Source organism: Colletotrichum siamense (assembly GCF_013390195.1).
Source record: "Colletotrichum siamense strain Cg363 chromosome Unknown KSG_Cg363_contig09, whole genome shotgun sequence".
Lineage (NCBI taxonomy): Eukaryota > Fungi > Ascomycota > Sordariomycetes > Glomerellales > Glomerellaceae > Colletotrichum > Colletotrichum siamense.
The window spans coordinates 3,809,278-3,823,045 of record NW_023501022.1 but is presented as its reverse complement, the minus strand read 5'-3'; the positions used below and the strand labels follow the sequence as shown (position 1 = coordinate 3,823,045).

The following is a 13,768-nucleotide window of genomic DNA, read 5'->3' as shown; positions in this document are numbered from 1 at the left end:
TTGTAACAATGGATCCTCTGGAAAGAAAAGGAATATGTGTTAGTGATAAATATCATCTGGTTCTCCGAGTCTGAGCAGGTTCTTTCTGTTAACTTGCTCAGCCGCCGTTGGTACTCCAGACGCCTGCCACACAAGCCGCGATCTTCAGTGGTCTGATCAACAGTATCCTCGCAGCATTGTCGTATTTTGGGAAGTCTTCAGCAAGATGAAGATCACTGCCTGCATTCTTGGTCTTGGTGCGGCTCTGGTGGCCGGCCACGGATACGTCGACAACGCGACCATCGGAGGAACATACTATCAGGTTTGCTTGTTCCCAACTTCATTCTCCATCACGTACGTGTACTGACAGTCACATAGTTCTATCAGGTAGACAGAACTTCTTTTCAGACTTGTTGATAATGTAGCTCACACAACTCCAGCCGTACTCTGACCCTTACTACTCCACTCCTGTAAGTCTCAGACTGTGCATGTCAAGGTCGAGTGACAGCAGCTGACTGAACCTGTGTAGCCTCAGAGAATTTCCCGCGCGATCCCAGGCAACGGACCTGTTGAGGACGTGACTTCGATCGACATCCAATGCAACGGATACACTGCTGGGGGAGTCAGTGGCTCTAAGCCCGCGCCTCTTCACGCCACTGCCGCCGCCGGCTCATCTGTCACCCTGAAATGGACGCTGTGGCCTGACTCTCATGTCGGCCCAGTCATCACCTACATGGCACGATGCCCCGATACTGGCTGCACTAGCTGGCTCCCGGGCACCTCGTAAGAAGTCATCAGTTGCAACAAGAGACGTAGTGCTAACGAGATGCCGCCAGCGCCGTGTGGTTCAAGGTCAAGGAGGGCGGTCGCGATGGAACGTCCAACACCTGGGCTGACGTGAGTTGAACCTGTTTAAGAAACAGTCCAAACGATGTTGAATCGCTTGGCTGATGATGATATTACACAGACTCCTCTCATGGTCGCCAACTCAGGCTATCAATACACCATCCCGTCCTGCCTGAAGCCCGGATACTACCTCGTTCGCCACGAGATCATCGCCCTGCACGCGGCTTACTCTTACCCCGGCGCCCAGTTCTACCCGGGATGCCACCAATTGCAGGTTACTGGCTCGGGAACCAAGACTCCTACCTCGCTGGTTGCCTTCCCGGGTGCATACAAGGCCACTGACCCTGGTATCACCTACGATGCCTACAAGGGTATGTCAACTAGATTCTGTGTCATGTTTACAACCATCTAACTCCTTTGCAGCACAGACTTACACCATTCCTGGTCCTGCTGTGTTCACTTGCTAGGCAAACTGACCTCCACTGATCGACGATGAAGCTGCCGTTCTGATGCTTGGGTGTGGAATTTTACCTTCTTGTAAATAGTCAATTCTGCTTAGTATATACTCACAACAACTCGTTGGATTGATTCCATCTTTGCTGGGTCCAGTGTGTTATGCATGTCAGAAGTCAATGTTCTTTTCCTAAGAAATTTCGTCCTCATCGACATCCGCCTGTTCTGCACCATTCACATATGGCGGACAAGACCAAATGCAATGCTAAGAAAACATGAAATGTGCTCAAACTTCAGTTCAATAGCATGATATTCCAAGAGGACAGATTATTGCGGCAAGTCTTGTGATGGTTGTGGGTGTTTGCTACCATGCAGCGAGTAGCTTTGTGGTCTCTGGGCGCTTGTGCGTTAGGTGCTCACCCTTCTTAAGACTCACTTTGCGGGAGGTCTTCAACGATCACATGATCTAAATCCTCGATAGTCTAGTGGTGAGGATATCGGCTTGTCATTCAACGATTCGCCGGGGACCGGGGTTCAATTCCCCGTCGAGGAGATTCTCTTTTGCTTTTTGATGCATTTTTGCGGTCCTCGACAAATAACACTTTTCCGTGATTGTGTGCCGGTTCCGCCTCGGGAAATTGTGTGCCAGGGCCCCTGTTTGAGATCAAGGATACCGCTGCAAATCCCTTGTCACTGCAGTGGATCTTGGGCGTCGTTTATCTCTGGCACGTCTTAGCCATGTGGGTGCACTGGTCTCTTAGCGAAACAAGTCACTAATGAATCAAGCAGGAGAACGACCGAGATTGCATCCAAAGGGAAATTTGGATTGACTATGTACTGCCCCGAAGACATCTCAATGGGCAGAAGAAAGAAGAATTATGTACACGAACAATTTGCGCAGCTTGACCGGGCGCAGATTCCCGGAACCAAAGCCCCAAATAATTACAAGAAAAGTTCCGGCTGAATACCGCAGCGACTGCCGGAGGCTAGCCCCGAATGTCGCCGACCCATCCCGCAGCCAGAGCATCCCGCATCAACGAGATCCGACTCTTGTGTGGCGGAGGAGGAGGAGGCATTTAGCAAGCAGCGCCGCTGCCGCTGGGGATGCCCTTGCACTTGGTGGAGGACTTGCCGCCGGTGACAGAGATGCCAGACCACTTCCAGCTGCTGCAAGAAGCGCAGAGGATGTAGACGTCAGTGCCAGAGGAGGCGACGGTGCCCTTGACGTTGCTGAGGGTGAGGCCAGTGATGGGGACGCCGGAGGTGGGGGTGCCGGTGGGAGAACCGTTCTCGTAGTCCTGCTCAATGACGATACCGTACTTGGCGATGTTGGAGAGGGTAATGCCGGAGTAAGTGACGCCAGAGACGGAGCCGGTGGCGCCGGAGACCGTCTTAATACGGACACCGTTGTCGGAGTTGACAATCTTGGAGTTGGAGATGGTGACGGTCTTGACGGTGTTGTCGGAACGGCCACCAACGGAGCCGATAGAGAGACCGTGGCCACCAGAGCAGGTACCGCCGGTGAAGGTGATGTTGGTACCGGAGTTGATAGCCAGGCAGTCGTCCTGGTTCTTGACGTTGGCGCCAGAGATGTAGACACCGGTGGAGGAGCCGACATCGAAAGCATCGGTGTTGTGGCCTCCAGCAGAGTCACCGGCGGAGTTGTCGAGGGTGATGTCGTAGACGCCCAGGTTGGTGGCGCTGTTGATGGAGAAAGCCTGGACGGGGGTGTTCAGGACGTTCAGGCCCTTGATGTTGGAGCTCTTGAGGCTGTGGGCGTAGAAGAACTTGGGCTTGGTCTTGCCGCCGTTGCTGCCCTTGCTGTCCCACCAGCGGGAGCCCTGGCAGTCAATGGAGTGGCCGGAGGCACCGTTGATCTGGATGTTGCTGCCGGAGAAGGAGATGAGGGGTCCCTCCCACTCCTTGTAGCCAAAGGTGGTCTTGCCCTGGAAGGTGACCTGTTTTGGAGTTGGTCAGTAAAAGTCCCGGGAAGCGGCTCCGTTGTGGCCGGTATTTTTCGGACGAAGTGTAAAACTTACGGTGGTGCCGGACTTGAGGCCGGTCATGTCGAGGGTAGTACCGGCGGGGACGGCAATGCCGTTCAGGACGATGCTGGTGCAGCTGGCCTTGCCCTTGATAGCGGAGGCGGCATCGGTGAAGGTGCAGCTGGCGCGGGCCTGAACCTCGGGAACAGGGGAGGCGATGGCGGCGGACGCCAGGGCGCCGAGAACGAGAAGCGAGGAAACCATTTTGGCAGAGTTGGTTGTTTTTGGTGGTTGTTTGTTAAGAGAGTGACTTGATACACAGTATCAGAATAGGCAAGTAGTAAGCAAAGAATGGATCAGGTTAATGAAAGAAGGATGAGCCAAGACTCGAGAATGGTAAGAATGTTAAGAGATCTGCGGGTTTGATGTCTTGGAAATCTCTTGGCACTCTGGGGGAGGACGGCCAGGCGGTTTATATCCAAGTCTCTGGATCTCTTGGTCTTCTTGGCAAGGCTGGAGAGGATGGGATGCCAAGGCCTGTCATCGGTCGGCTCATGTTTACCGCGACAAATTGTCTGCCCGCGAGCAGGGAAACACTGGTCGAGTCAGTTAGATGGACGATGGAGCTCGGAGCTGGGTGGATGGCCCATTCCAGAGCACCCAACGAGCCGGGGATGGCCCTTGCATCTGGTCGCTGCCACCCCCCACACCAGCTCCTGAAATTCATGGAATCACACTACTTCTTCACCAGCATCTGCCAGGCGGTGCCCATCTCCGCGATTGACATAAACGAGCAGTGGTGCTTTGCCGTAGGCTAAGGCCTGTTGAGCATGCCCCTCCGGGACTTGTCCCGATCGAAACTAGTGGTTCTGGCCTATCTAATCCTTACCTCGAGTTGCCGAGTTCCGTGCCGCCTTTCCAGCCTCAACCAGGCACCGCATCTAGAAGCGCTGAACCGCAACAAGAAAACAGGCACATTCAGGATAGGGGTCACGTTGGCCACCCAGACGCGTAACGGCCATCATATTACCCAGGGATGCCTTTCCCATCCGCAGCAGGCCCCATGGTTGGTGGAAGTTTATGGTCAGACAATTTGAGCTTTAAATTGATCAGAGTTCACCTGATATTAGTTGCCGCCGGTTAGCTGGGTGGTCAAGGCCCCCGAACACGTATAGCTCAGGGACTTATGAGAGTGGGGAGCGTAGCAGCAGCTGACGATTCTGGTTGGCAATAGAATTGACTTTCGGGAGAGCAAGGCAGGCACTTTCGATTCAGACGGACCACCCATGGCGAAAGTGTTTCCCGCCAATGATTGTCAAGGGAAACATGTCCAACCGGCCTGCAGCGTTTCTGAGTCGTTGCCCTCGTGAGATGCACTCTCTCTCTAACCCCGCGACGTGTTAGAGTTCATCGGCTTGCGTGCTAAGACTGCCGATCTGCCATAAACTTGACATCACGCATTCCCGCTTCCCGACACGCGCACCCTTCTGGTCAACTCTGTCTGACACAGCAGATTTTCTCCTCTCGAGGTCCTGACTGCCAAATTAGAGTTTCTGCACCTCGTGTTCACGCGGCTGAAACAGCATGGTCATCAACTCAGTACCGACCCTATTTCGCACCAGTCAAATTCTGTTTATCCAATTTCAACGTCGTATCATCCCATGTTTCTCCGTCCCTCGTTGTTCATGACTCCAAATGTTACACAAAATCTTTACAGATCTTAACTCGATTGTGCTGTAATGGTACGATTCTTCGGCTTTGTCCTTTTCCAACCGGACGAGGGGGCACGGCGAAAAACGTCCGTCCACTCGTGGGACCGTCTCCGTGGCAATGACTTCACCGGTGCGTGTCCCATCAACATGGAATCGGTATCCGTACATTAATATGGAAGACGGCACAGAACAAAAGATGGGCAAAGTGCGAATAAATGGGGCTCCCCGACGGGATCAAACTTGAAAACCACTATTCCCGAGTTAATGCGACGCACGCGTCGTCTCTTCCTTTAATGCGAGGGAATCCACCATAAAAATCGGGTCGCCGACAGACTCCTTTTCTTTTTTGTCCCTTTTGATACTCGTGAAATTCTGCCCATTCTGCAACAAACTCGCAGAAACCTGGAGATTACGGCACTTCGAAAATAGCATCGGAAATCGAAGAAGCCGCCGAAGAAGAATTAAGGGGTCTAGACCTCTGGACTGCTTGCGGAGCAAAATTGAAATGGGACCACGATGCCACACGTGCCCCATGGGTAGCTGGCGACTTGTGTCCGATCCAGCTAGACCAGCCCCGTTTCTCAATCTCTTAGCATCGCGGTTCCGTAGAGGACCCCCTGTTCAAGATCTCTATGCAGACTAGCTTTGCTAGAGGTCATGCACGTTCTAACTTGCGCAATCAACTGCCTGACATATTTCTCGGTCACCGCTCATGTCCGGAGAAAAGAAAGCCGTTGGCATTAGTCTAGAAGAAGTAAAGAAAGCGCAGTCAGCTCGGTCATTTCTCACATTCGCGGCGTAGTTGGTGTTGGCAAAGAAGGGGTGAAATGCCGCTGTGTTGGGGACTTGGCGATGCGGAGGACCGAGAAAAGAGCCGCAGGTCGTCGTCAGTTGCCCACTGCAAAAGGCTTGAATTGTGGTTCAGGTGGGCAGCAACTTGGCGATCTCAACATCAGCAAACGAGAACGAGAAATCATCGAGCAGGGGTCTCTTGGTCGTCGAGCTGCCCACAGACGTTGACCGCCGCGTCCCGCGCGCGGAAGGGCATGGCTTCGGAATGAACCCGACAGACGAGGAGACTCCGTTGCAGGGTTCTTCCCCCCCTTTACAAGTTCAGAGTGCCACTATCGACAAACCTGATTCGCGGAATCAATGGGTATTCTATTTCTTTCCGTACTATCCGTATACTCGCTCAGTCGCCAAAGTTCCCATACCAGATCTCGTCGTCGGGCCGCACTCCTTTCTCGACGCCAGGTAGACCACACAACCCCTTTTCCTCCTCGCTCACTTTCCAGTCCCTCGCCGTTTCTACTCTAGCCGCAATCACCATCATCATGCCCGACTCAGCATGCCATGCATTATGACAGTGGAATGCCCACATGCCTGGGTTGTCCAGGACGACTCTAATGACAGCCCATCCGTATCCCTGGACGGTGACTGTGTCTCTTCTCAACGGGTTTGCCAGAACTCCAGAGGCGGTCAGCTCTTCCTCCAGCTCGGTGATATTCTCGGGGGGATATCCCGTGGGCGATTGCTTCAGCACGAAGAACTTGTGCCCGTGAAGGTGGAACGGGTGAGCGCCGTCGTCGAAATTGCTGATGACTATGTCCACAGTCTCGATCCCCGTTGTCTGGTACACGAACTCCTTCTCCGGGTCGAAAGCGACTTCGTTCACTCCCGTCATCTGAGGCAGTGCAGTTTCATTTTCTGCCTGCGCCGTCTCCATGATGCGGTACAGCGTTGGCGACGTGACGTTCCCATGCCACGTCGACTTGTTGAAGAAGCCGCGAGATAAACGCCAGGCGCCGATTTCGAAGTTGGCACGGAGGTACATGGACGCCGTCGTCGCTGGTGCTGCTATTGCTTCAACGGGTTGAAGAGTGCTGGTATCCATGTCACGGCAATCGACATCATGCGCTTCACCCCAACCTTTCGTTTGTGGCTCTTTAACAATGGCGGCATGTTTCGACGTCTTTTTGTAGCTAATGATGCCTCTGACCTCAGGATCGAGCCACTGATTCTCCTTGGCGAAGCAGTGTGTGACCATTCTGGCACGCATCCAAAAAGAGTCTGCAGTTGTCACATTGGTGTCGATGACAACGCTGTAGCGCTGTGCAGGGAGGATGTTCAGACGATGAAATGATGTCGATTCAACTTGGGTGCCGTCGACCTCGGTAACGTGGAATGGGTGCTCGTCAATCTCAACTTGGAACTCTGCAAATGCGCCAGTGTTGATGAAACGGAGGCGGTGCTTTTGACCTGGAGTCAGGTCGAATGAGGCCAAGGATTCCAGCTGAGAAACTTTGTTCTCGCAATGCCAACCGTCAAAGTCAGCGCAGTTACGGTAGTTCTGCCCGTTGATGAGACCGCTGGAAGGCACAGGCTCATCGTTCTCTTGGTCCGGTTGGAGATAGTCCATGAGCAGCTCGGCCGAGGTATTGTGGTAATGATCCTGGATCATGACCACGCGGTCACTCGCGTACGCGTCTGCTTCCTTCTTCTCATTCCGAGAGTGCACGACCATCGGACCAAAAACTCCATCCGACGACTGGGCGCTGTGGTGCGCATGATACCAATAGGTCCCCGACTGTCCGTCGACGGTAAACTGGTAGGTGAAGGTTGCGTTGGGGGCGATTGGGCATTGTGTGACGCCGACAGTGCCATCCATGGAGTTTGTGCCATTTTGGAACATGCCGTGGAAGTGGATGGCAGTGGCGTTGGCTGCCTCATTATGGACATGAACGATTATGGTGTCTCCCTCGTTGCACTCGACAAGCGGCCCGGGGAATTGATTGTTGATCAGAATCATTGGTCGGAAGATGCCATCCGGGTTGAAGATTGCGTCTCGAGTAGTCCAGTGATATTCTCTGACGCTCTTTGCTGATGCGTAGTCCCATGATGAGCTGAGAGCATACTCTGATGAGTCTCTAAGACGTGGGGTTGGAGGAATCTGTTCATCGATGGTGTGTGTTGGTGTCGCTGCATTAAGACGGGGAGCGCCTGGCAAAAGTCGGTCGAAGACGAAGAAAATCAGAAAGAAGACAAAGACGCCGAAAAGACTTGCTGCAGCGGATACCGTGGTTTTCCATGATGAGCCTTGTCGATACCGTCCGCGATTTCCTACCTCGTTATCGCTCTCGTCGTGAGTGAGGAAAGGCGACTTTTCCGTGCCATCTTCTCTGCTTGAGCTTGAAGGCGAGACATCTCGGCGATAGCCATCGTCGCTCTCCGAAGACAAGGAGCTTGGACTCGACGGCCTATCTTGCCCACTCTGTCGCTCAACGTCCATGGCGTGCATCGCATCCCATCGTCGTGGGCGTTGTCAAAATGGGGTTGTAGGGAAGACGTTAGAAGTAGCCGAAGGACGCCACATGCTGACTTGCCTTCAGAGGAAGGTAGCAGCAGATGGCAGCTGGAGAGGCGAATTGCATGCATGTTACTCTGTGCGGGTGAATCGGCATCTTAGCGCCAACACGTGCCCAAAACAGAAGTGACTGATGGCTCGACCCTGCTGGACCTTGATGAATGCACCTATTATTGGACACTGACAGACAAAGAGGGGCAGCGATTCCGCAAACGTTGGGGTAAATACAGAGTTACATGGTGGCATGACCCTTTAATTACATATGTTGGGGTGGCCACGCTCGTAACATGAATGCAAAGAAAGACCGACGAACTTGGGATGTATTCTTAACAGACCGTAATACATTTCTGAAAATTTGACATTGAGGACGTTAGGCGCGGTAGTAAAAGCAGAAGGCACGAAGTAGAAGAAAAAACAATTCCAGTAGCCTTCATAGTCAAGATCAAAGCAATTGACCTAGTTTGAACTACTGGACTTGGAAGTACTAGAACCACGCCGTATACATCAAACGTAGTGGATGTCATTCGCATATTTTTTTGCTTGCATCTCGACGCGATAAGAAACCGTTTTCGGTGCGCCTTTTCTGGCTCCGAACTCGAGACACTGCGGCCGGCCGAGTCGGTCCACCTTTGCGGCCCCGCTCTGACCGACGCCACGAACATACCGTCAAGGTATCTGTGAAAGTTTCAATGATTAAATGACTGCATTTCCATACAGCCTTGCGGGAAATATCTTGAGATACCGTTTCTGTCTTTCCCGCCAGAATTTTCCTAGGAACTTGAACTTGCGCAACAACCCCTACGATGGCTTCTTCCCAGCTTCCGTTGATCGACAAAGAGAAGTCTTCTCTTGAAGACGAGTCACTCTCCAAGGCCCATACAAGCTCAATCGTCATCAAAGGCATCCTAAAGCTTCTCTGCTTCGGCCGCAGCATTTTCGCAGAATGGGTTGTCTACGTCTTGGTCTACAGCTCAATAGGCGCCATCGTCACGTTCTTTGTGTTTCTACCTTTGGACTTGACATGTGCATTCAAGGATGGCGATTATGAGCGTGGCTTTTTTATTCGCTTGAACGTCATGCTCTTCGTCTTTCCTACCGGCAACTTCGCATTCGAAGCATTCCCAAGAATCCCACTTGGCACAAAGGTTCTTTTGGTGGGGTTATGGACACTTACGGTCCGTCCCTCACTAGCTCTTGCTGGATGGATTGTCAACAAGCGTCTTCCAGCCTACACTCTTCCTGCGGAAAAGTACCCTCCGATTCGGTGGAGCTTCGAGTACTTGTGTTGCGTCGCCAATCAGCATCATCTCTTCATCCCAGACCCAGAGTTCTACGTTCGTCAAGCCATACGTATCATCACCAAACGAGTCTCGTCAGATTCTTACCAACTTGGTAGCATGTCACTAGACGAGCACGACCAACTACGAACCTTTTCACACATCTATTGGACAGTCATGGACCAGTATTGGGAAGAAGGCTGGCCAAAATTGCCCATTCCCGCCATTAAATATGGGGAAGTAGCGCATTTGATATGTGCAGAAAGGATTTTAAGCCAGGTAGATAGAGGCTTGCCTTCATCAAGATCATTAGGGATGCAGGCAAGATGGGAGTATCCATTTTTCTGGAGAATGTATGTTCTTGTTCTGGGCTACTGGATGTTGAGGGTGCACGGGGAAATCAGTGCGCTGGTTTGGTCCTATTGTGAAGACGGTACTTCCTGCGCGGAGGAGTGGTATGAGAAATATGCGGTGCTGACCCCGCCGGTATAAGCGCCTTGGGATGATACATGGTTGGGTTGGAATAGAGAAATAGTCATCAATACTGGCTGGAACGTCACTGTCTCGTCTATTAGATACAATACCACCTGCTCTTACTCTTCCACCGCTGCTAAACGTTTTGAGTTCTTGACTGTGCTATTCGTGAGGAAACAGATAACAGGGCAATAGTAGGGATGAGTTCGAAGAGAACGACGATCATATTAACAAGGACAAGGACAAGGACAAGAACGACGACGACGACGACGACAGTAGCGATAATAATGATAATAATTGGGATGATAACAAAAGGAATCGTTTATTAACAAGAGATGTGTAGTGACTAGCCTGGGTAGCTGGAAGCATCTGCCCGGATAGGAGAACTCAAATTAATTCTTGTTTTTCCTTGTTATGCTTATCATGACGTCGTCTCTACTACTGTCACTTTTTGTACATGTCTTCATTCCTTCCGTGGTCCCCAGCTTTACCCTTTCCGATGTGAAACCCTTTCAAGTTATCATTTCTCCCTTCTAAGTTTCTCGTCATACCTATTTTATTATAGCAGGTTACCGCCTGCGGGCACACCTTAGTGACTGCCGTATGACTTAGCCATCAAATTATATTGGTCCGTTGGACGTACGAGAAAAAGGACTAATTGGATGCAATAAAGAAAGGCGATTGTCTACACATTGCCGGCACTGCCTCCATTGATGTCGTTCTACACGCACTCTTCCAAGATCCCACTAGACTCAGTCTATTTTTACTTCTTAACGGCCTAATCATGAATGTCGAGTTACGAAATCCAGTGTCAAGTTGGTGGCTTGCCGTGCCCAACACAGTGCGCGTCTGCCGGATACGCGGCTAATTAACCCACTAAAAGCCACCAAAGCGAAATGCGTCTTAAACACCACGTGGGTGGGCGTCGATATCAATTGGCCCAGCCTCAACACAAAGAACGCGAAGACAGCGCATCCAGCGAGCGAATGAGAAACAAGACAATTCCGCATGTCAAATCCTTCTGTACATGCTGCACAGGTACCTCATCTACTGCACAGTCGTTTCCCCCCCGCTCGCGCCCCGCCCCGCCAACTCCGAGCGACGCTACCCCCGAACGGCAGCTGAGGGACTTGGCCCCCTGCGCCTGGACCTGGATGGCAGCATGTCACTCTTCAAAGACGGTGGCTCATTGTTGGGAGGAACACCTGCCGGATTCCCGAGAGCGGAAGTGTCCGCCTTCCGACCAACATTGATTTAATACACTCCGTTGCGTTGACAGCGTCCGCCCCCCCTTTTTGCCGAAATTACGCACGCATAATCCCTGTATATACATGAAAATTTGCCCAACGCCACGTAGATATTCGTAGTACGGCAATTGACCTATTCTGATGGCTTCAATTGATCTATTTCTATTGAATCTCATTATCTGAGGGCATCGTGATGCCTCCTAAACGCCGCCGCGCGGCTCGGCAGGCGGATGATGACCCTTCTGGGCATCGTCCGTCACCCATCGCCAACGGTACGCGGAAACAACGACGTATACAACAACTGGCACAGGACGCCGCCAGAGATCCTCCTCAACGCTCTGCCTCGCCGTCGATCAGGATCGTTACGCCCGCCGAGAGGGCTCGCCGGGCTGCCGCCGCCGAAGAGGCCGCCGAGGAGGCCGCCGAGGAGGTTATCGTCGCCGAGGCTGGACCCGAGACTAATGATTTGGTGGCGGCTGAGTCTACATCGCGAAGAAAGCGTGTACTTATAGCCCCTCCGTCATCACGAAGAGCTCCAAAAGCGTCCTCTCGCCAAAAAGCAACGACAACGCAGAGGAAGCGAAAGAAGGATCCGCCGCATACGATCCGGCTCCGAAGTACTCTGCCTTCGTCGATGCCACCGTTTCGACCAGACTCGACCCCAGTTAACCCAACCCCTCGTCAAACCACTCGATTTGCGGACGATACGCCTACGGCCCCTCGCCATAGCGCTGATGATACGTTTATGTCGTTCCACGATGTATTTGAAGAGGAGGACGATATGGGTAACGAGGAACCAACTCTGCTACAAATCCAGGTTACCCGTGGCCCAGCGCTCAAGGGTAACGGTTTACCTGTTCTCGATCTAACCATCGAGAGCATCGCGTATAACAGATTCAGTATTGCTCCTGTATTAGATGCGAATAGTAGAGACTGGGAGGCAGACAGCGGCGCCCAACTTGAGGCAGAAGTGGCTCACTCGTATATTGTGAAGAAGGCCAATATCGCTGTTGTCGTTGCTTGGAGGAAGCCCACCAACGCATCTAAACCAACACCAATCTTCACTCGGGTCTATCCGTCTACTGGAGGGGTCACTTGGCCAAGTATTCCATGGGTTGATATTGTCCCCTCTCTTGAACAAGCTGAAGAGAGGGGTGAAGTCCACCTCACCGTCAAGTGGCAATACAGCGCCGTACCAATCTCTGGTGGTATAGTGACTGGCGTACGAACGCCTCGAAAAGGTGGCCGAGCAGGCGTTTCAGCCGGCATGCAAGAGGCGATCGATCGTGAGGCTAACGATCCTGCAAACGTCGAGCGTCGGAAGGAGGGTATGCACAGACAACTTCTCCGTACGCACATCTGCCCAGAGTACCAGAGATGTAAGAATAGTTCGGGCGACGAGAAGTTCAACTGGTGCTATATACTAGGCCAGAAGCACTACAAGATCAAATCTCACCATATAGAGAAGTGGGCGAAGGCTATTATGACTGGACAGGCTGGCGTTGACAATATGGAACCACCTAAAGAACTGCTTGGTGAGATTCTTCACGACCAGTTTATAGAGGATCAGAAACGCCAGGGCAAGAGAAGTAAGAATATCGTGGAGGTTGATGATAACCAGGAGACGACAGTGATGACGGAAGAGAAGGCTGAAAATGCCGCACTTCCATCATCAGGGTCAAGATCTGGCCTAACCAACGCCAACAGCAACGCCATCGTCAATATATACGGCAACGCGGGGGCGCCAGATCGTCATCTTCAATATCCTAACCCATACGTACAGCTGCCGCCGCCGGCGCCGCCGCCGCCGGCATATTGGCCATATGCGAACATCTCACAGTATTCGTTGCCAACTCTTCCGCCATTGAACCTTCCAAGCACTCGTCAACCAAGTATCGCACTCCCGATTCGTTCGTCCTCGCCAGTGGTACCGGATTCGCCTCGAAAAGCTCTAGATCAAGTGGCCAGCTTCATCAAGTGGTTTATATCCGTCCGCGGCAAGCGATATAACGTCGACGAAGGGTTCAGAAAGAAGCTACAGAAACTGCGATCAGTAGACAGTAGCTTGCGGGCAATTCGCAAGTTACCAGATATTTGGTTTACTGAACAGGGTTTTACTCAAGATCTTACCGAAGATGTCAGGAACTCGATCAAATCCTTCATAGACAACAGCGCCTACTACGGAGGGCAGTCTGACGCCCTCTCCGACGTGGTATCTCACTCTGAACTTCATTCAAACCATCGAGAGTCAGAAGGAGATGTTTATACAAGAATATACGCTGGATTGCCAGGAGGGACGGCGGCGGCGCCAGTTGAAAACTCTGCGGCGCTAGTTTCAGGCGAGTTGGGGTCATCCCGACATATCGACGCCCTAGTGCCACGTCAATCCATCGAGCAAGAGATCCGTGGTACGCCAGTTGAAGTTGGTCGA

General features: G+C 52.2%; 4 protein-coding genes across 4 annotated transcripts; 2 read left to right on the top strand and 2 right to left on the bottom strand.

The window, feature by feature from the left end:
• Positions 1–205: 205 nt before the first annotated feature.
• Cel61a-0-1 (Polysaccharide monooxygenase Cel61a) lies at positions 206–1,292 on the top strand (the record flags this gene model as incomplete). Its single annotated transcript, XM_036645599.1, has 7 exons — positions 206–301; positions 358–366; positions 420–449; positions 509–762; positions 816–876; positions 947–1,196; positions 1,249–1,292. The coding sequence occupies 7 exons, from the start codon at positions 206–208 to the stop codon at positions 1,290–1,292; spliced, it is 744 nt and encodes a 247-aa protein (XP_036490137.1).
• Positions 1,293–2,354: 1,062 nt separating this feature from the next.
• On the bottom strand, positions 2,355–3,527 carry PG1-0 (Endopolygalacturonase 1; the record flags this gene model as incomplete). The annotated part of the gene is made up of 2 exons (XM_036645598.1): positions 2,355–3,236; positions 3,318–3,527. 2 exons carry the CDS (start codon positions 3,525–3,527, stop codon positions 2,355–2,357), a joined length of 1,092 nt encoding a protein of 363 aa, XP_036489060.1.
• A 2,640-nt stretch (positions 3,528–6,167) lies between these two features.
• Positions 6,168–8,264, bottom strand: Laccase-8 (Laccase; the record flags this gene model as incomplete). The annotated part of the gene is made up of 1 exon (XM_036645597.1): positions 6,168–8,264. The coding sequence occupies one exon, from the start codon at positions 8,262–8,264 to the stop codon at positions 6,168–6,170; it is 2,097 nt and encodes a 698-aa protein (XP_036489061.1).
• Positions 8,265–9,142: 878 nt separating this feature from the next.
• CGCS363_v013747 (uncharacterized protein) lies at positions 9,143–10,108 on the top strand (the record flags this gene model as incomplete). Its single annotated transcript, XM_036645596.1, has 1 exon — positions 9,143–10,108. The coding sequence occupies one exon, from the start codon at positions 9,143–9,145 to the stop codon at positions 10,106–10,108; it is 966 nt and encodes a 321-aa protein (XP_036489673.1).
• Positions 10,109–13,768: the final 3,660 nt, after the last annotated feature.